Source organism: Mirounga angustirostris, unplaced genomic scaffold, assembly GCF_029215605.1.
Source record: "Mirounga angustirostris isolate CCGP_5_RB_7025 unplaced genomic scaffold, mMirAng1.0.hap1 SCAF_14, whole genome shotgun sequence".
NCBI classification, from domain to species: domain Eukaryota; kingdom Metazoa; phylum Chordata; class Mammalia; order Carnivora; family Phocidae; genus Mirounga; species Mirounga angustirostris.
In genome coordinates, this window is record NW_026991722.1 from 85594236 (window position 1) to 85617259 (window position 23024).

Here is a 23024-nt window from a genome sequence, read left to right on the forward strand (position 1 = left end):
CGGGCATTCGGTCGGGAGACGAGGGAAGGGTGGGCCGGCAGGGCAGCTCCGCCCGCTCGCCGAGGGGCTCCGACCGCCGGGCGCGCGCTCTCCGCCGACCCCCGGAGGGAGGGGCGGGGGCGGCAGCGCGTGCGCGGGCCGGCGGGCGCGCGCGGGGGGGCGGGGCGGCGCGTGGCGACCCCGGCGGGCGCGAGGCTGAGGCGCGCGCGGGGCGCCGAGCGGGGCGCGGGGGCGCGCGGGCGGGAGCGCGCGGGGGGGCTGCCCCGGGGCGGCCCCCCCACGTCGGGGCGCGGCGGGCGGCGGCGGCGGGAGCGCGTCCCGTCCGGGTCCCGAGGAGCCGCCGCCGCCGCCGCCGCCGCCACCGCCGCCGCCGCTCGCCAACATGGCGGACCTCGAGGCCGTGCTGGCCGATGTCAGCTACCTGATGGCGATGGAGAAGAGCAAGGCGACCCCGGCCGCCCGCGCCAGCAAGAAGATCGTGCTGCCGGAGCCCAGGTACCGGGCGCCGGGGCCCGCGCCGTCCCCCTGCGCCGCCGCCCCCCGCGGCCGCCAGCGACCCCCTGCGTCCGGGAGGGTCGGGCGCTCGGCCTCTGCCGTTCCCCCCCACCCCCGCCCCCGGCCTCGCCTTTCCCGTCTCTGAAATGGGCCTCGGAGGGCTGCTGGGGGGACTCCGGCTGCGAGCGCCCCAAAGTGCCCAGCGCGGCGCCCGGAGCGCAAGAGCGCCCCAGCAACGGGCTGCCGGGATGTGGTTGTGACTTGGCTGGACCAGCTCCATCCCTGTCGCTCCCTCTGTCCCATCCCTGCGTCTGGGTCCAGCCCCATCCCTAGGGGCGTCAGTGCTCCTCTGCCAAGGCTCCCTCCTGCCCCATGCCTGCCCTTCGAGCCCCATCCCTATCCCTTCTGCCCCATCTCCGTCACCCCTCCAGCCCCATCCTTATGGGCTCCTGCCCCGTGCCTGTGGCTCCCCTGGGCTGCCTCCTGGTCATTCCTTCTCTGGTTCCTGCTGCCCCTTTCGCCAACTGCGTCCTCTCCTCAGCTCCCCATGGGCTCCTTAGCTGGGGAGTGCAGGCTCCTTGCCTTTTGTCCCGGTACTTAAAGTGCAGTTTTCAGTGCTTGCTCCTCTTGAGGTCCAGTGTGTTCCGCTTCCAGTCTTCCTATCCTTTCCTCTTTTGTGCCCCCAGGCAGTGATGAGTGGCTTGTGACCCACACAGTTTTCTTTTTGGTGCTAAGTGTATCATCCCGGCGGCTTTCCTCAACTTGCAGATCCACTGGTGGTCACTTTAAACGCACATTGAATGGTTGATTCCAGACAGGAATTTGTTTAAAAGACCAAAGAAGGGCCCGATTGAATTGGCGAGGGGTTTGGTGAGGGCCATACCAAGTTGTGATTTTATATCGCAAATGATTTATTATTGATGGAACCAGTTAAAGACTTCAGTGGTTCGTGTCATTAGCACCACCCCAGAAAAGATCGTTCGGCAGATTAATAGAGTTTCAAATAGTGTATCAAAGGATTAGGGTTGGATTTTCCTCCTTAGCTTCTTTTCTAATTAACACCATCATGAGTTGTACAGTGAATGTGCTAAATAGCTCTTGGTAGAATTGATGATAAAAGAGGCATCTTCTATATGGTGAGTTGGAAACCATGCAGTTTTGTAAAATATTAGAATCTAAACCGAAGCTATTCTCAGTTGAAAGCACCAGTGTTTCAAGCACTATACACCCAAGTTTGCTTAAATTGTTATCTTGACATAAGGAAAAAATTTTTTTCTTTTAATGCTAAGTGATCGCCAGATAATTTTTACAAGTCCATTCATGAGCCTGAGCCCTACGACAGAGAAAATATCAGCCCCTTTCAGTTATTTGTTGCAAAAAGCCAAATTGTGTAAATGAACGCGTGTTAGGTATTTTTGGCTTGCTTGCCCATTTTGTTAGTCCATGCATCTTGTTGGGCTTGCAGGGTGTGCTCTTTGATACGCAATGTCAAGCAGGGAAAATCAGGGAAGAGTACAGACCTTTTGGAGGGTTGTGAAATTAACACTCCGATTCCAGAGTCTAACATATCCGAAGCTCATTGAAAATCAGTGCTGTTTAAAATTTCTGGCAAATGGGAAGCTACGTAAAACAAGAACCCCCAAACCAAACCTGAATTTCATTTTTAAAAAACTGCATTTTTATAAATGTGGTATTCAGTGCTTAATTCCTTTTTTCTTTTGCCTCTTCTACTCTTCCTAAAGGGCAGGGAGTCCTAAATATATGGAGTCTCTCTATATAAAATCGAAAAATCTTAACTCACTGGCAGTTTTGTGGGGGCGATATATAATATTAAAATTAGGAACTTCTTTTTTTTTTTGAACTTAATGTGACTTCTGCTTTTTTAGTGTCCCTCTTGAGAACATACTTATATGTTTAGGATATTCACTTCCTTGTATGAATGCCTTTGTTTTTCAGCAGCACTCTTTGGTAACGCTGTCTTTTAAGGCAGAACTGGGAGATGGTGAGCATATTTCTCATGACATTTTAGAATTGAGAAATATCAAGAGGAGAGTAATTTTAGGAAACAGCTCTTAGTAATTATTATTCTGTTGCTATTTTTTAAAATAGATTCTTAAATTAGGTTATTGGAACCTCCTCAAAGGATTCTAATTTGTTTTGTGTTTATCTCAGTGGCTTTGGTTTTAGTTTTGTAATGTGACCATTTACATGTGTTAGGATTCTGTTACATTGAGATTATCAAGTAAAACATCTTTCGGATTTTTATCTACCACTGGATGGCAGGTAGTGGCCTGCCTGCTGGATTTTGGGGCGGGGTGGGTGATTGGGGGATTTCTCAATATGGTAAGAAAGTTAATATTCATAGTGGCTGGCAAGACTAGTATGATTCGCCTCTGTTGGTAAAGGATAGTGGTCAAATGGTTTCTGATAAGAGTTTCTCTTTCAGCTGCATTTTGGAATGAACCATGTGATCACCAGTCTTTGGTGCTCTTGAAAAAGATGTTTAGATTTGTATTTTTAGTATCTCAGTGAGGAGCATAACACTTGCCATTGGCCCATCACTAGTGACTTTTTCTTTCCAGCCCTATTATTTGAAATCACTGGAGTATTCTATATGCTTCCTCATTTTAGTTGCTTTGCCTCTTACGCAGTTTTAAGCAGAGAAGCAATAGGACTGCATAATCTCTAGCTAATTTAAATGAAATGTCGGGTCTGCCGTCCCCTGCCTATCACAGGAGACTCTCAGAAGATGGAACATTCTGCCCCGGGGAGATTTTGCTTCTCTGAGATAGCGAGAGGCAACCATTTTGTTATGTTGACACATTATTTAATTAACGAACCAATGAGTGTAAATCCCATAATAGCTGACTATTTGTTCAGATTACATAGCTGCTTCAGTTTACTGAAACATTAGTTGAGTTAATGTAGCTGATAATGGGATCTGTTGGGAATACTAACCCGTGACCCATGGGTTCATTGTGCAGGCCCAGTTAGAAACACGAGCATTCAGATGTGTGTGCCAGTTACCCTACTCCATGTGAGGGAAGAAGTCCTTTTATTTGATAGAGTCTAGGGTCAACATCTTAAAGCCGTGGATCATGAGACCACTTGTACTTTAGGCTTGTTACTCTGATTAACCTTTTCCAATCAGAATGAAATTCAGTTGACTTGGAGTCACACGGAATTGAAAGAGATTGAGTAACATGAACTTGACCCTTCCCCTACATCCTATGTCCATTTTGGGACAGTGACAGTTTTGGATCATTAATTACAAAGCTCGTCCTTCCAAAGTATTCAGACAATATGATAGGAAGTTCTGAAAACAACATTTGCAAGTGTCTTTGTAACTTACCTGGAGCATTTAGAATATCCTTAAGGACATCTGTGACACCTTTTATTACATCACTTCTATAGGTGGTTGTAGAGCCGTTTCTCCAAGCCAGGCATGGGGATACTGTGATGGACCCAACCACAGCATTGTCCTTCAAGGGGCGTATGTAGTCTAGTGGGAAATACACAGTTGATTCAAGAAAGATGTTTACTTTAAAGTGCAATTTCTTGAAGATTCTCTTTGACCACAGACAAGTAGCATTTGGATGGCTTTTATGATCTATCGTCATAGAACTCATGTTTGCTAAGTGTTTTTAGAATAATTTGTTAGTTATTCCCGTTGAAGAGCTATCTAGCCATAGTATACACAGTAACATGGTAATATTGCATCTTCCTATTTGTAAAACTATCAAATGGAATTGATCTTGGAAAGTAGCTCAGTTTTCTTCTTTTGTGGGAATGGAGTTTCTTCAGTAAGTTCCCTAACCCCAATCCGTGAGTGGTGGGTGGTGGCTTTGAACTAGTCCTCTCTGTTTTGGGTGTAGGGGATTCTATGCCTGTGTGCCCCCCTGCCTCCCAACTTTGAACTGAAAAGTCAGTGATGAAAGAATGAACAGCCTTCAGGAAAAAAAGTGTTCTTTGTCGTTGGGAGGAGTATTTCTGTGTATAAAACGGTAGCAGTGTTCTTGCCTCTTTTCCACTACGGTACACATTCAAAATGTAATTTGTTCTGACCTTTCGGTTATTATTTCATTCTTGGTTCAGAGTCAGTTTTTGCCAGTGACTTGAAAATGCAAGTACTGTGCGTAGTTGTCAATTCTTAGAAATAGATGTTCCAGTGCAATCAATTTTGGACTTAGAACTAGCTGCCCAAAACATTGTGAAATGTTTTGAATCGAGAGCCCAGTAGATCTCTTTGAGATTCAGGCAGCCCCGGTTTGTATATGCAATGTGTTCTTAGAAGCAGTGTCTTAAAAGTGCTTTTCAGCATGCTGAATTTGGCTTTGCCAGACATCTGTTTGGACAAGACTGGAACTGTTGGATAGGGCGTCAAGGCTTGAAGCAGGGAAGTGTAGGTCTTTATCTGACAGCGGGTGGCAAAGCAGAGTAGGAAACACAGAGTAGGCAAGAGCAGGATGCCTGGGGTCCCTGCAGCCCTGATAAGGGAAAGAGAAGTTTTACTTCCATGAACTAGGAATAGAACAACTACCATTTATTGAGAGCTTACTCTCTCCCGGGGCACTTTGCATAATGAGTACATTTGTTCCCCACAAGACTGCTTGCTGCCTGGTGAGTAGCATCAGCCTCATCAGCACTGTTAAGAACTCTGCCCAGGTGACAGCCGAAATGCAGCCAAGGTGTAGTCGAGCCCTGATTTCCCAGAATCCGGGTTCTTTCCTCCTGTCTGTGCCGTGGGGCCAACAGGAATAAGGAGCACCCCTCACCTTTTCTTTTGCAAGGAACAGACGACACAGTGATACTTTTTCATTTGGGGATATAAAATATAAAGTATATTTTATGGGCCTTGTCTATCAGCTGCTGGTGCAGCATCTGAAAAGTCAGGACCGTCCTCAGAGACTGACGGAGAAAAGCTATTCCTCTGGGACCTGGAAAGCGGTAATTATGACTAAGTGAATAAGCAGTTTCTTCCTTATTTCCCATGAGGAGCTCGAGGGTTAAATGCCTATTCTGTTCAACATAAGAAGTGCAACCTTGCCGCTGAGAAATTTGTAGAAGAGACTGCCTCAGCATTCCCCCCCCCCGCCCCTCCTGCCCCAAACAGAATTTCTGTGGGAGTTACTATTTGGAAAAAGAGCAGCCCCTGTCCCCCTCCCCCCTCTTCAGATATTTCCATTTTGGGAAAAAGAGTAAAGGGGCGAAACAATATTTTTGGCTTTATTTGTGATAAAAAAATCACTTTCTCATTCAAAACAATCCACCTTTGTTAAAACACCAAGTGTTTGAGGAATGCTGAAAATTTTGATGAAAACAGGTTTTGTGTGCGGGGTGGTCTCATCTGTCCTATCCTTCTCTGGACATTGACAGTGGGGTAATGGAGACCATGGGCTGGGCAACTTTCACTCCATTGTCGTGAAATCCTTTGTATGTTTAGAAACTTCCATGCTCACTAGGCTGGATGTCCCCGGACCTGCTTCTGCTCCTACTGTTTCTCACGTCTTTATTCTTCTCTGTTTTTGTCATTGATCAGCACTTACAACCCCTGGGCCTTTCTTGACTGCTCTGTGGGTCTAAAATAAAATGCAGGGGGAGAAGTAATACCCTGGCTTCCCATATTCTGTAAATGTTTCTTCTAATTTTGGAAGTCTTCTCCTGGGTCATCTGTGCTTCAACATGGAGCATCTGCAGATTGTAGAACTCTCTATATAGGGCGGTATAGAGAGGACAGTGAAAATATCTTTATAGTTCATTTACCCTGCGATTGGTGTTTTGTGACAGTCAGCCTCGACCCAGCCTTGACCTGTGTTCTTGTCTGCTGCCATTTCCTTCTTCCGGGGTCTCAGGAGTAGGAAGAGGTGATTATATGAAGGTACCTAGGCCAGAGCTTCATCCTTGGTGAACTTGAAGGTCATCTGTTTCATCCCTGGGTCCTCTCTACTACCTGCTGTACTGTGATAGAGTTCTAGATCAGAAACCAGGAACTATGGACCCGATTCCACTGGCAACTTGCCATGGGCCCTTAGTAAGTCACTTAAATTCACTATATTTAGTTTTCCCTGTCTGTACAATATGTATCTATTCATTTCTGATAACAAAATGCCCTACGCGCCCCCCCCCCAGTCTGTCTCTTGTGAGCATTTTCTATCCATGCAGTATATTTGTAAACAAGAGAGAACATTAATTTCAAACATGGATAACTCAGGAAAGGATTGGATGAAATATTAAAGGGTGATTTTTCTTTTATTTACACCACAGGTGGTTGCTGTAGGGATTATATGTAACACAAAACGTGACACCTTGAGAAAGTACAAAACAGTAGCAGATATAAAGCAGCAGTGCGTGGAGCCCCTTGTGCTCTGAGGAAGCAGGCTTGGGAGCCAGGACTTCTGAAAAGTTGGTTTGTTGGCTCAAGCAGCAAAGAGCAAATGTTGACCCTTAGACACATAAGTAAGTGAATTTCCCAGATTTCTTCTCAGTTTTCTTCCTCTTGCTTTGTGGTGGCATTGTCTGTCTAGAACCTTGTACACATGATGCCTCACTCAGTTCTTTTTCTTTTCTACTCCTCCCTCTTATTCCCCTTCTACCATCCCTCTTTTTCTTCCTTCCTTCCATCCGCCCACCCATCCATCCATCCTTCCATCCATCCATTCATCCATCCATCCTTCCATCCACCCATCCTTCTATCCATTCTTTCTTCCTTTGGTCCATCCATCTATCCTTCCATCCTTCCATCCATTCTTTCTTCCATCCATCCATCCGTCCATCTGTCTGTCCTTCCTTCCTTCTTTCCATCCAACCATCCATCCATCCATCCATCCATCCCCTCCTCCACCCATCTTTCCATTAATCCATCATCTATCCATTAGGCTCTGGGCTATGTTGACCTTAGTACATAGAGTTAACAAGCATGCTACTCTTAAATACAGATAACTAAGCAATTAGGAGAGTTAACTCATCCTTTGGAGGTCTTTGCTTCCGTAAAATGAACCCAAAATCATAGGCTAAAAGCAGCTGGCTTCAGTGTATTGAGCATAAGGGGATTCATTTCAGTATTCCTTAGACATTAATAGATTGCATGTTAATAACATAGCAGTGTAGTATCTCATGTTTGAAAACATCTTGGAGGGCATCCAATTTAGTCATACATTGGATGGGTGACGTCCCTGTCTGATGTCCAGGCAGGTCATCTTTGAGGAACATCTTTGGAAGCTCTGTGGTATTGGAAAGCTCTTTTGCAGTCATTCTGTGCGCTGTTCTTTTGCTCTCCTTTTGTGGTTATGCCAAACAAGTTTAATCCCTTATAAAAAGTGACAGGTTTTCCAATATCTGAGGGCAGCTCCCCATCCCACAGTGGCTTTCATGGGAAACTGTCCCCCTGTTCCTTTAGTCACTCCCTAAATCTAGCTGAAGTCTGTATGTACTCTGTGTAATCTCTGCTTATCAGTCTGAACATTACCTGGCTAAATGAGAATATTAAAATTTACAAAGACTAAAAAGATACCTGTAAAATTACTATAATTAATTCAGTGATGGTAAAACGAGTGAAAAATCGTATTTCAAGTGTATGTTTGAGTCCCTAAAGTTCCATTATGGGGAGAAAAGTTTTGGTTCCTCCAGTGATTTAAAATTCATTACATGAGTTTGATTAGGGGATTAACATTTCCATTAAGTCAGAATTTGGAAGCTAGGATAGATTACACGTGTATTATGACAGGGACTGCCACTTGCCAAGTGCTAAGTAAGTTCCAGGCCCTGTATACTTCTTAGATAAGTATAGGCTAAAATATTTTAGGAAGAGAATGAGCTGTAATTATGCTGCAAAAGTCTTTTTCTGAGGATTTTAGGGCTTATGTTTCATACATTCAAGAACTTATACCTACAACTCCATTAGGAGTTTGCTGGGGAAGGCAGCAAGCATCTCCGTGTTCAGCAGGGCACGTTGACTGAAGAATGCGCTCTCCGTGTTTGTGCTTTGTGTAATTAAGTCAGTCCATTGTTTTTTGTTATTTTTCTAGAAAGAGCACTCTGGTTGTATTTTCAGGTTACTCTAAATGTTCTGTATCTGCATTGTGTTCGATAAGGGCTTAAGTTAAAAATGAACTCGAAGCTACATGGGAAGGCAGGTACACAGCTGTCGGGTATGGCACGCTTTCATTTTGCATTGTGACTGTCTAAAGCTGAGATGACATTTCAGATGTGTCTTCTTTTACAAATATGAGACTTTCGCTATTTGGTTGGGAGGGGGTGGTAAACGAGGTACCTAGACTCCATTTAGAAACAGAACTAACCCTAACAGGCAAGGTCAAGGGATTTTAATACTCCTCTTTCATCGGTCATTCTTTCCTTAGCTATGTTTACTATTTCTTTTCTTCTAATGACACCCTAATTATGCGGTGGCTTTTGTCATCCCAACGTTAAGTATAGACTAGAGTGTAAAGCTTTTGTGCTGTCTTCTGTGCTCCATTTAGGACTTGCTTCCTTCTCTTTGGTTGCCACCGGCAGTGGAGAAAAGCTGATTATTTATGCAAAATGTCACAACTAGAACTGGCCTAGAAGGGGAAGGTGTTTTCTGCACATTAGCAGTTTCTGAGTCATGCATGAGAGGGGATATACTTAGGTTCATGATCTCCCCCCACCCCCCAAAGAAGTGTGACAGTTTCTGTGGTCAGGGATCTCTTAGGGTTCAATCGTTTGCTTGGTTTTTTATTCCATAAGGAAAACCAGCCAGTGTCTCTGTGTGTCTCTGTCTTTTCACTAAAGTGCCCTTCTTAATGGGGAAAGGGTGTTCAAATTATTTAAAAAAAAAAAAAAAAAAGATCAGGTTACAAAATAAGAAAAGCTTATTTTTTCCTGGCCTTTTCGTACTGGTTATCTCATGACCATCTAGGGATCTAGGGGTAGGGTCTGTGATGGCAGAACAGAAAGAAAAAGCAAGACTCTTTGGAAGTGCCTCATTGATTCCAACCTTCTTTTTTTTTTTTTTTTTAAGATTTTATTTATTTATTTGACACAGAGAGAGACAGTGAGAGAGGGAGCAGAAGCAGGGGGAGTGGGAGAGGGAGAAGCAGGCTTCCCGCTGAGCAGGGAGCCTGATGTGGGGCTCGATCCCAGGACCCCGGGATCATGACCTGAGCTGAAGGCAGACACCTAACGACTGAGCCACCCAGGCGTCCCTGATTCCAACCTTCTCCTCTTTGGAAGCTCTCTCCAGAACTGGGACGTGACTTGGGTCAATACTGAAAGGATCTCCATGGCGATCCACTTGTTGGACTTAACATTTAGATCTGTATGTGTATATCAGCGAGAGCTGATCATTTATTTCATATTTATTTGATAGATTTGAATTGAGAGTTAAAAAACCTCACTAATACTTGTATATACTGTTTTTAGTTTTTACAGTTATCCTCTATTGTGGTAGGTAGAAGTTTAAAAAAGAAAAAAAAATGCTCCAGACTTGTCCACCATATTGAAAGGTACGTTTTGTCTGTTTGGGCTGTCTCCTTAGACACTAGTGTCCTTCCTGTGGTCTCTGGGATGACCCTCAGCCATTCGGACCCAGAAACTAGATTTTATCACTGCAGTGAGCACGTCTGTCTCTTACAGTAAAATGCATGCCAATCAGCCAAGTCTGCCTGACTAACCCATATTTTTCCTCGTGCCCAATGGTTCTTATTCTATAAAGACCCTCTTGAGAATCAGATGAAGCTAGAGGCTCCCACTCCCCAGAATGCACTAATTCACCTAGTAGATTTATCTGAAAAGCCAAACTAAGTAGAGTATCAGATTTACTACTTTATGCTCAACACTAAGCTGTTCAGATGCCTGAAGGCTGTGTGACCAGAGCATTCTCTCCTGGGAGTTTCCCTCGCGGAGGTGTACTGTTCCTCAGAAGGTAGGGCAGCCTGCATGGGCTCATGGCCGAAGGGGTTGGAATGTCCCGAGGGGTCAGAAGCGTCTAGCCTGAGGCTTATCAGTTTCAGTAGCTGGGACCAAGTCACTTCCCCACGGGGTGGCTTTACGCTGGATGTGAAGTCCTTGAATTCCCTGGCAGTGATGACTTCTGTGATGACCCGTCCTTCCGGTTCTCACTGGGGGGCAGACCTCCTCTGGATCTCATAAGACAGTTACTGAAGCCACAGCCAGGGCCAGCCAGCCCAGGAAACTTTGGCATTTCTCTGCCCTTTGTGTTACGTATTGATTTAAATCTTTACTCTCAGAGGGCACGCTTTCTTCCTTATTTTCAGATTCTTGGAAATGGCTCTACAATACTCATCATCTCCTTTAGAAGGAGGAAATTCAGGTTCAGAGAGAAACGAATTGTTCAAGATCACATTGCTAGCAAAGGGCTCAAAACTGCATTTTAATAGATACCTACAGACTATCTTCTGCCATATGAATCATCTAAGAAAAGAAGGTTCTTAGAACAGTGTCAATTTCAGATATTACCAACACAGTTTGAAAATGAATTGTCAGGACACCTGGGTGGCTCAGTCGGTTAAGCATCTGCCTTCGGCTCAGGTCACGATCGATCGAGCCCTGCATCACATCAGGTTCCCTGCTCAGCGGGGAGTCTGCTTCTCCCTCTCCCTCTGCCTCTCCTCCTGCTTATGTTCGCTCTCTCTCTCTCTGACAAATAAATAAAATCTTTGAAAATGAATTGTTTTCACCCAGTAAGGGTTATCAACTATAGGGATCTGATAAGGTACTCTGGTAGCTCACATATAATTTCATTGGAGATGTTGATTTAATAATAAATATATGAATAATTCCTTAAAAGACAAGGTATCATAAATTTCATGTTCAGTAATAGAGTTAGTTATCATTAACAATGGCCATGTTATAAATTGAGAAAGGCTACATGTCAAAGTTTCTTAATGTTTTCTGACCCTAGACATCTTCTTGTACTTTCACAGGTACCCTTATCTCAAAAAACAAAAAGTAAAATTCTCTCTCTCTGCACATCAGCAGTACATGCGTATCCTTGGCTTGAACCTACTTGTCTGTTTACTCTGGATACGTAAAGGATTTTTCATGTTAACCTTGTTAACAGGCCATTCTAAATGGTGATAGGAAATTAATGAAACAGGTTGCACATTTAACCTTCACACAGAAAGGTTGTTGACATCATCCTGGGATGGGGTTGTGTTTGTCAGGAACAAAGTAGTGAGTCCCTTTACAACCTGCCCTCTGTACCTACTGAGACATGTTCAGCTTGTCCTCATTGGTAACGTGGAGAGGCTTCTCAGTCTTTTGAATTGCTGCATGATGCATCATAAAACCGTTGCTGACCTAACCCGGTGTTCATAATCACAAGCGCCATGGCAGCGAATGTGCTGACCTGGGTATGTTTGGGCCTGTAGAATAGACCCCTAGAAGTAGGAGAGGGGCGTTTTCAGTTTTGCAAGATGATGCCAAATTGTCCTGTATGTTTTAAGGATAAATAGGGCTGCCTTCAGAAGTGTTAATGTTATTGTTAGTTTAAAATCATTTCATATAGACTATGTAAATACAGCCGGGTAATAAGAACCAAGATTTTAAATGTAAATGAAGAGATACAGGAGTACAAGACAAGAGCTAAGTAAAAACCCTGGTTAAATTTGAATTGGAAAGTCATTTTAAATTCATGATTTTTTTTGAGGGGAGGGTCTTATCACATACATATATGTCTCAGCTCCAGCCGTGGAAAAGCCCGAGAGATAACTGCTGTCCTCTTGCAGTGGGTACCCTTCACAAACACACCTGCCTCTGGGCGTGGGCAGGGCCTGGGCAAGAAGAGCCTGGAGCTTCTGTTATCTGTTGTATCAGGAAAAGGAGTCATCCAAGAGTTGGGGTGGGCACCAGATCTCACAAGTGCAGGGGCAGAAAGAAGGGGTCCTCACTGGCCAAGGCAGGACAGTGTGACTATCAAAAGAATATGGCTCCAGTTGATGAAAATACTCTGAATATATTCAGGCCCTTGTGGTGGGCAGAATAATAGCAGCCCCCCGCCCCCCAGATGTCCACGACCTAGTCCCCAGAACCTGTGAGTATGTGAACGTTAACATGGCAAGAAAGTATTAGGATGCAGATGTAATTCAGGCAGCTGATGTGCAGACTTTAAAATAAGAGGTTATTATCCTGAGTTATCCGGCTGTGCCCAGAACCATTGCAAGGAAGGGAGGCGAGTCAGAGTCAGAGTGCGGTAGCATGAGAAGGAACATCTGCCCTTTGCTGGCTTTGATGGTAGAATGGAGTCACAGACCAAGGAATGTGGGTGGCTTCTCGAAGCTCACAAAGATAAGGCGATGGATAGTCCCCTAGAGCCTCCACTAGGAACAAAGCCGTGCTGGCACTTCGATCTTAGCTGAGCAAGACCCATTCCAGACTTCTGACCTGCACATCTGTGAGCTAATACACTTCTCTTGTTTGAAGCCCCCAGGTTTGAGGTACTTTGTTATAGCAGCAGTAGGAGGCTAATACATCCATGATACCAGAAAGGGAGATCCCCAAACAACACGGATAAAAACAGAACACCTTACTGATCACCACTGGTGCTCAAAATATGGTACCAACTCCATCCCCAAGAAGTGACAATCAAAAAGGTAAAGAATTTAGCACTTTTCTTACTTTTCCTGCAAGAGCTACATCTGAGGGTGATCAGAAAGTCCTACTTGATGGGACATAATTCTTCCTTATAGGATTGCAGCAAATGTTCGAAGAGTCATCATTTGTGCAACTCTTTTTTTTTTTTTTTTAAGATTTTATTTATTTATTTGACAGAGACACAGCGAGAGAGAGAGAGAGGGAACACAAGCTGGGGGAGTGGGAGAGGCTTCCCGCAGAGCAGGGAACCCGACGCAGGACTCGATCCCAGGACCCTGGGATCATGACCTGAGCCAAAGGTAGATGCTTAACGACTGAGCCACCCAGGCGCCCCCATTTTTGCAACCCTTCATGGAAGTGTTGATGTAGGCAAAGGTCATCAGAGTATGAACCCAATAGATGAAATGTCGCGGGGAATTTGAAAAGGAGAAATCAGACTATCACCAACTCAGTTTTCTAAGTAATTTTCACATCAATAAGAAAAAATACCTATGTACCTTCTTAGGCGAGGCAATATGAAATACCAAGACCATCCAGTACCAAGGCCATTCTCACTCCCAAATGTTGGCCTCGAATATAATCCAGTCTTTAGAGGTAAACTTTGAGCTTACAGGAAATAGAGGAACAGATTGGCCTTAGGAGGAAGTGAACAGATAAATCCAGAATGGGAGCCCTCCTCCAGACCGCTATCTTGGTGTCCTCAGTAAGTCACTGGTGTGACGATAACAAGTGGGTGGTGGAGAGAGGGAGATACTCTGGATTATAACAGATTGGAGAGGGAGAACAGGCCAATGAATGTGTGATCTTGATTACATTAGATTAGATCCTGGCTCAAAAGCCACCTCTGAAAGAATTTTGGAAATTTGAATGGGAACTGGGTAGTAGATCTTCAGGAGTTATTATTTCTGGGGCGGGGGGGTGTTGGGGAATAATAATCATAGATTGTATTTATGTAAGGAAAGTGTCCCTAATCTTTAGAAATGCAAACTGAGGTAGTAAGGGTAGAATGACATGCAGTCAGAGGTTTCAAGCTTTAAAATACTTTGAAAACTGAGGGAAAGGGATGCCTGGGTGGCTCAATTGGTTAAGCACCTGCCTTCGGCTCAGGTCATGATCCCAGAGTCCTGGGATCAAGTCGCGCATCGGGCTCCCTGCTCGGCGGGGAGTGTGTGTCTCCCTCTCCCTCCGCCTTTCTCCCCATCCCGTTCCTACTCTCTCCCTCTCTCTGTCAAAATAAATATATAAAATCTTTAAAAAAGGAAACTGAAGGGAAAGTCAGGGTGAGGATAAAGCTGCAGACTAAAAACCTTGGCCACTGTTCAGGGGGCGTTGAAGGCTAGTTATGGGGGCTCCCTATACTATACTCTTTTGCACGTTTGAACATTTTTAGAATTATGTTTAAAAACAACAGAGTAGCCGGCTAGACCCAAGGATCACAACCCTATGCTTGCAGGGCTGCTGGAAGCCTCGGTTGACCCCGTGTCAGGGTAAGAGCGTTGGAGACTTAGGATATAAACTCCTTGTGGGAGCGTGCACACAGATGCAAGTCGTGCTGCATCTCCAACAACTTAGGCCCCAGGCGGGGAGGGGGGGTGTGTGCCCGGAGGACGAATGTGCTTTTTGGAAACCGCAGTAGGTGACTCAGAAAGAGACTCCATGACACCGATCGCAAAGGTGTGGGTAGGGTTTTAGTCAGCTCACTTGCAGCCAGAGTCCTGACTAATCCAAGTGGTGTGGACAGATTTACAACCTGTTGACCTGAGGAACGATGAAGGGGGAAAAAAAAACACACAAGAAGGATTTCTAAGAGAGAAAGCATAGTAAGAAATGAAACTTTAGAAAACGATATCCACTTACCCCCCTGGGTGCAAAAGACTTCACTGAACTTCATGACTCTCATTTAAATCATAGCTCCGATGTTTAAATTTAGCAGGAAAAAAATAATAACCCTTGCTGTTTACGACGATCTACCCTGTAAGCATCCTTCCAGCACCTAATGAAACTATGAGATGCAAAGTCTCTCTTACTGAAATGACTTTAATAGCTTTCTATTTTTAAGTTATTTGAATATTAATTTGTCAAAACATTTCAAAATAATTATTTTAAAACAAGTGTTTTCTAATGCGTTGTTCTAAACCAGACCTCACTAACTACCGTAATTACTGACAAGACCCAGTATGGAGAAAAACAAAACTTTATTAAGACCAAGATAACCTGGATAAATGGAGAGCTACAAGATATTTCTAGGTAAGAAGGAAGACGCAGTTTGGGAAGATGTCGGTTCTCTTCAAGAGAATCTCTAAATCCAAGGCAATCCCAATCAAAATCCAAACGAGAGTTTCAAGGAACTTGAAAGGAGATAACCCTTCATCTAGAAGAGAAGAAGGGGCAAAAGTAACCAGTCCCATTTTGAAAAAAATGAAACAACGGGGCATCTGCTCCGTCAAAAAGAAAACATTGCTGTAGCAGTTACACCTGTGGTTTTGGTGTAGGCACAGACACACAGCCCTGGCCCACACATGCAAAGCCGTGTATGTGTGAATTTGGTTTATGCATAAAGGTGACACTTTGAGTCTGGTGGGGAAAGAATGGTGTGTGATCACCGGCTGTGCAAGTTATAATCCCTTCTTGATGGGGTCATCAGCTTACCTAATCAAAGCTACGAAACCTCATGCTTTGTATAAAAAAAATAAATGCCAGAGTGTTCAGTGAGATAATCATAAAAATATTAAAAATATGAGAGAATGTATTTTTTTTTTTACTCGAGTATAATAAAAGGTTCTTGTAAGCAGCCCCGAAACCTGGAAGCTCTAAAGGAGAAGATCAGTGGATATGATGATATGGTCACGCTGAGTTCTTGTAGGACAATAGTATCATATACCAAACTGAAAGACAAGTCAAAGAAAAATTATATTGACCGATCTTCTGTGGAGCATATTTTAGTTTGTGAATCCATTTGCCCAGACCAGACAGTGCTCATGCACTGAGGTCCCAGCCTGGTTCACGTTGTCTCGGGGAAGAGTGGGAGACGATAGGTCTGGTGGTGTTTGGGGGACGAGGAGGTACAACGACTTGTGTCCAGCGAATCAGGATTTTTACCAGTGGTAGAAACAGAATGTCATCTGTCAGTCTTTGGAAAGGAAGTGTTTGCTTTAAAAAAAGCCATGAAGAGCTGACATTAATCTCACGGGTGGTAATGAAGGTATGCTTTGCACATAGTTAGAAAAATAAATGAGTCTAAAAGTAGGAAGCATTTGTGATCTGGCATCTGTGTGTGTGTGTGTGTGTGTGTTTTAATTGCCGCTGTCGTCTGTCCATTTGGTTCAGTTATTTGGTACAAGCTGGCATGACTTATAAGATCCTTCTCGAGTGGTCCCATTGCACTCTCTCTGATTTCGTCTTTGCCAGAGGCCCCTCAGGTTCTGTGCTTCAGTTGACTGGGCTCTGCAGCCCCTGTTGAAGCTTACTTGCCACATTGGACTGGGGCTTCCTGTTTACTCCTCTGTCACCCCTGTAGACATGGGCTCCTCCAGGGCAGAGACACGGGAGGACTCACTGTGTGTATCCCTGGTGTCACCCACAGTGGCCGGCTGTCTCACAGAAAGGATGCAGGACATATTTCGAATGAATGAATGAATGAATGAATGATTACGCGAACAGATGAATGCATCAGCTTTTCCTCCCCAAGAGGATGGAGATACACAGATACTTAGAGTACACTTGGGGCAAGCGGTATAGCAGTGCCACAGGACAGGCAGGGGAAACCCGAGTGACTTACCTCTGCAAGAGATGGGGAAGGCATCGCAGTGTCAGTGACCCCCGGCCTGGACCCTGGGGGATAAGTAGGAGGTTTGCATGTAAAAAGAGGCATTAGGAGGACTGGCATGTACAGAATCATTGAGCAGTAAAAAAAACCAAGCATGACTGCTGTGGGAGAAAGACAGAGGCAGGATGCAGGTGATGAGGTGGGCTGGGGCCCCTTTGGAAATGCTGCCTGTAACATGCTAAGGAGTTTGGACGGTGGGCAAAATGAGAGGCCCTTGGAATCTTGTAAATGAGATAATGACGTGGAAACGTGCTCTTGGAAACAAGGAGGATGCTCCAGACCCTGCTCCAGACTCTCCTGGCCTCGGTCTCTCCCTCGTCCTCCGAGGCTTAGCTGTTCCTGTGCTGTTGCCGATTCAGAAGTATTCTGGAAAAATGAAGGTGAATGGATCCTAACATGATCATCGTAACTGATTTGAAGGGATGGTGTAGAGCATGAGGTTTCGTAGCTTTGATTAGGTAAGCTGATGACCCCATAAATGTGTCCATCCTTCCAATTGTATCTGTTCAGGGACGACTTTTGTTAACATGATGGGTTTTCTCGGACCAGTGAAATTCAAGTTATGTTTAGTGTCATTTTAATATCAGGTAATATATTGCAAAGGAAAAGGCATTAAAAAGCTGATATGGGTTGTCAAAATATTGTAGAAGAAAACACAAAGGAACTTAAATTCACATTTAGCTTAATTGGGTTGTGACTGTCTAAGTGTAGATTGCCTCATACTGAAATGTTTAATGTTATGCAAATTATATGCAAGACTTTCCTGCCAAAGATCTGGTGAACCAAGGAACCTTGAGAAGAGTTGACATTAAACCATACCAGATACTCTTACAGACCTCTTCAGAGTCTATCTGGCAGAATTCAGTGGTTTTAAATCTAGTGGTGGAGTTTTTATTGTGACTTGGGATAATGTAGCTCTATTTTGGGTGTTTAATGAGCAGTTAGTGGAAAATATTTAGTAACTACATATAAAAGAAAGCAATTTCCTTTTGGGGGAATTGAATCTTTGTAAGACTGCTTAGTCATCTCATCTTTAAAAAAATCTGCCTTTTGGGTTTCTTGGTGGTCAGTAATGGTAATCACTCATTTGTATCATGCTTCTTACAAAGCAGTCTCTTATCTTGCTTTATCTTCACAACTACCTTATGTACCCTCATTTTTTGTTTTTTAGGTGATATGTCACATACTATTAGAGATATTTGTTTAAACGCATTTTATTTTGGACATCAGAATAAAACAGAATTAAACCTCGTAGAGAATATAGAGGCTTTTAATAATGGGAATTGGCTAACTAGGTCATAAATAGTGTAGTTTCTCTGTTAGTAAGATGTTCAAGTACGACTTAGCCTGCCTAGTCCTTGGCCAGTAGAAAGCAGATCTTTCAAGAACTTCAGTAGCAGAAAAAAATTTTAAATTATGATATGATATTTATTATACTTACCTTGTATGGTATTTGTATGGCAGGACCCCAATAGGTCATGATGGGTAGGGTTGATATATCTCTAACCATTTGGCATTAAATTTTTTTAAAAATTCATTAGGCCTCCAAGCAATATATAGGGTTTTATATATAGTATATATGCCTTATTTTGATGAGGAGGTATGTAAAGAAATGGTTCAGGAGTCTGGAGGCCAGAATTTGATTTTTTTTTTTTTAAAGATTTTATTTATTTATTCATGAGAGACAGAGAGAGAGACAGAGGCAGAGCGAGAAGCAGGCTCCCCGCGGAGCAGGGAGCCCGATGCGGGACTCGATCCCAGGACCCTGGGATCATGACCTGAGCCGAAGGCAGACGCTTAACCGACTGAGCCACCCAGGCGTCCCAGAATTTGATTTTTTAAAAAACTTTCTGTAATGAAAATTTTAACCACGTACAGAGAGAATAGTATAATGAAATTGATGTAGCAATTACTCAATTTTATATGTTATCAACACATAGCCAATCTTGTTTCATCCATACCTCCTAATTCCCTTTAGATTATTTTGAAGCAGATGTAGACATAATAGATCATTTCATCTGTAAAATTTCTGTATGTATCACTAAAAGATAACTCTTTTAAAATATAAAAATATAATACATTGCCATTGCTAAAATGTAATACTTTCTTAACATCAAATATTCAGTCTGTATTCATATTTCTCCAGTTTTTATGATATTTTTTTACTCAGATTGAGTTTTAAATAAGGTCCATCCATTATGCCTGTTATTTCTTTTACATTTTTTTTTTTGAACTGTAGGTTCCTGTCCATCATTTTTCCCTCTTGAAATTTTTTTGTTAAAGAAATAGGGTCAGGTGTTGTAGAGAATTTCCAACACTCAAGATTTTGCTGATCACCTCCTTGTGATACAATTTTAGAAAACCCAGCTTTTTTGAGGTATAATTAATGTAAAATGAACTACATTTCTCAGATGTCTAGTTTGGCAAAATTTATCTAAACCTGTGAAGCCATTACCAAAATTAAGACAACAAGCACATACATGATGTCACCTTCCAACAGTTCTCAATTCCCTGACACCAACGGGGTGTCCTGCAATTGGATTCAATTCTGATGCTAACCACCCAGAGTTGGCACAGACTCCCAGGTTAAGGGCTCAGTCCCACAAGACTGCCCCACTTCAGATGCCAGCTGCAAATGGGGTCCTATCTGCATTACTGTCTGGCTGACTGCAAGTTTGAGGGTCCCATGATCTTCCCCTTACGTTTGGTATTTCCCTGGCACGACTCCCAGAATCAAGAAGGTGCTATACTTATGGTTCGTTTTGTTGTAAAGGATACAAATCAGGAACTTCAAAGGGGCTGTTACATAGGGCAAGGTCTTCTGGGAAGGGGTGGAGTGGAGCACCTCTGTCCCAGCACATCCATGGGTTCACCAGCCTGGAAGCTCTCTAGACCTCATCGTTTTAGAGTTTTTATCCAAGTTTCATTACATAGGCATGCTTAATTATGGTCGCTGGTAGTTGAACTCAGTCTCTAGTCTCTCAGATGTCAAGTGGTGGGGCTAACATTTTCACCCCTCTAATCACATGGTTGGTTCCTCTGGCAGCTGGCTCCATCCTGAAGCTGTCTAGGGGCCTACCAAGAGTTACCTCCATTAGCATTAACTCAGGTAGGGCTGAAAAGGGCTTATTATGAATAAGATACTTATACCGCTAAGAGATTCCAAGGCTTTTAGGAGCTCTTGTGCCAAGAGATGTATGTATATTATTTTACCATATACATCATCCCCCCAGTGTTTGCTCCTGCCTCTTTATAATCAAACAGTGTGTTCTCTCTGTCTCTGTCTGTCTGTCTCTTTTGACCTGGCTTCTCTTACTCAGAATCATTATTTTGAGTTCCATTAGACAGATTGGATGAAATGGACAAATTACTTAAAAGACACAAGTCACCTAAGCTAATTCAAGAAGAAACAGAAAATATAAGTAGCCCTACATCTATGAAAGAAATGGAATGTGTAAGTTTCAGACCTTCCCACAAAGAAAATTCTACTCACATGGTTTCACTGATGAGTTCTATCAAACATTTAAGGAATAATTAACACTATCAATCACCAACTCTTTTAGAAAATAGAGGAGAAAGGAATTATCCCCATCTCCTTTTATGAATCATATTATCCTGATATCAAAACCAGAGAAAGCGATTGCAAGAAAAGGTAAGACTTCTGTACTGAGAGCTACAATATAGCAATGAGAGAAATTAAAGAAGACCTAAGTAAATGGAGAAGTATGTCATATTTATGGATTGTACACTTCATATTATTTTTTTATTTTTTTATTTTTTTTTATTATTTTTTTTATTTTTAAAGATTTTATTTATTTATTTGACAGAGAGAGACACAGCGAGAGAGGGAACACAAGCAGGGGGAGAGGGAGAGGGAGAAGCAGGCTCCCCGCAGAGCAGGGAGCCCGATGCGGGACTCGATCCCGGGACTCCAGGATCATGACCTGAGCCGAAGGCAGTCACTTAACCGACTGAGCCACCCAGGCGCCCCTGTACACTTCATATTATTAAGAAGTTAATTCCCCCCAGACTGATTTATAGATTCAGCACAATCCAAATCAGAGCCCCATCAGGCTTTTTCTGGGAAGAAATTTCTGGGAAAAAACTTAAATGGAAATGCAGAGAACCTAGGATAGCCAAAAAATGAACAAACAAACAAACCAAAAACCCCACAAAAGCAGTAAAACAAAGTTGGATTACCTGATTTCAAGACAACTCTAAACCTCTAGCAATCAAGACAATGTAGTATTGATGGAAGGATAGAGATACAGATCAATGAAACAGGATAGCCCAAAGATAGACCTGCCCAAATTTAGTGTTGCATCAACAAAGGTGCCAGGGTAATTCAATGGAGAAGGGATACTTTTTTTCCCCCCCAACAAACGATACCGGAATAACTAGGTATTATAAGGGAAAAAAAGAACCTTGAGATTTTACTTTGCATCGTACACAAAAATTAACCTGAAACGGATCTTAGACCTAAACATAAAAGCTAGAGTTTTAAAATTTCTAAAGGAAAATATTAGGTTAAAAATCTTTCTGACCGTGGGATGTGAAAGATTTCTTAGCGTGGTCCACCAACGAAATAATACATTGGAACTCATCGGCTAGACACTTGTGCTCTTGGAAGGACTTCATGAAGGAAATGAAGACAGGGTGTGGACTGGGAGAAAATATTATGATCGCATAAATCTGACACTAGACTTGTTTCCAGGACATAGAAATTTTACAATCGAGTCATAAGACAGATAACTCAATTAAAAGGTAGGCAGGGCGCCTGGGTGGCTCAGTTGGTTAAGCGACTGCCTTCGGCTCAGGTCATGATCCTGGAGTCCCGGGATCGAGTCCCGCATCGGGCTCCCTGCTTGGCGGGGAGTCTGCTTCTCCCTCTGACCCTCTTCCCTCTCATGCTCTCTGTCTCTCATTCTCTGTCTCAAATAAATAAATAAAATCTTTAAAAAATAAAAAAAATAAAATAAAAAAAAAATAAAAGGTAGGCAAAAGATTTCACTGCACACCTCACAGGAGAAGATGTAAGCACTCCAATAATCCAATAATGTCCAAACATACTCAACATCATCATTCATTAGGGAGATGCAAATTAAAATAAGCCACCACTTACACTACCTAACGTGGCTAAAACTGAAAAGACTGACAGCCAAAGTGTTGGCAAGGGACATGGGGCAACTGGGACTTCACGCATCGTTGGTGGGAATGTAACATCACACATTGTGGAATATAATTCAGCTGTTTTTCATAATGTTAAATATAATTAACCATATGACCAACAATTTCCCTCCTAGATATTTACCCACGAGAAATGAAAACATGTGCTCATATAAAGACTTACAAATATTTAAGGCAGCTTTATTCATAATAGCCCCAATCTGGAAACAACCCAAATGTCTATCAACAGATGAACGGGTAAACAAATGGTGGAATATTCGTACAATGCCATACTACTTGGCAATAAGAGGGAACTAAAAACTTATGTGCACAGCAATATGGAGGAAGCTTGCTTATGTCAAGTGAAAGAAGCCAGGCACACAAGACAACATATTGTGTGATTTTATTTATCTAAAATTCTAGAAGGAGTAGGTAATCTGAATTAACAGAAAGGAGATCAGTATTTGACTGGATCCTAGAATATGGGGAGACTTGCAAAGGGGCACCTTTTGGGGTGATAGAGATATTCTATATCTTGGGGCACCTGGCTGGCTCAGTTAGTTAAGCGTCTGACTCCGTCTCAGGTCATGATCCCCGGATCCTGGGATGGAGCCCTTCGTGGGGCCTCCTGCTCAGCGAGGAGTCTGCTTCTCCCTCTCCGCCCCTCCTCCCCACTCGTGCTCTCTCTCTCAAATAAATAAAATCTTAAAAAAAAAATAATATTCTGTATCTTGATTAGGATAGTAGTTAAATGTGAAAAACTCATCTATTGGTACACATAAATATGCATTTAACTATATATAGATTATACCTCAATCAGTTAGTTTTAAAAAGTTTTTAAAAGGGGGGGGGGTGCTGCTGCCAATTTTTTTCCCACCAGTGGATGATAGAGACTCAGTTTCTACTTTTTCCATTTGGATTTTCACTTTTGGTTCACTTGTTGAAT

The 23024-nt window shown here is 43.2% G+C and overlaps 1 protein-coding gene across 8 annotated transcripts in view; it reads left to right on the forward strand.

Annotated features, from left to right (window-relative positions):
* Positions 1-295: 295 nt before the first annotated feature.
* The window catches only part of GRK3 (G protein-coupled receptor kinase 3), a 128145-nt gene continuing 105416 nt past the window's right edge, over positions 296-23024 (forward strand). For 5 of the 8 annotated variants that reach the window (XR_010407438.1, XR_010407437.1, XR_010407439.1 and 2 more), the window contains exon 1: positions 297-495. Coding sequence is in view for 3 of the 8 variants with exons in the window: in XM_045887429.3 (XP_045743385.1) it covers positions 383-495 (113 nt within the window). In the remaining 5 variants the exon portion in view is untranslated. Of the gene's footprint in view, positions 496-23024 lie in introns of all 8 variants that reach the window. The other 3 variants (XM_064578564.1, XM_045887430.3, XM_045887431.3) reach the window with 2 other exon arrangements.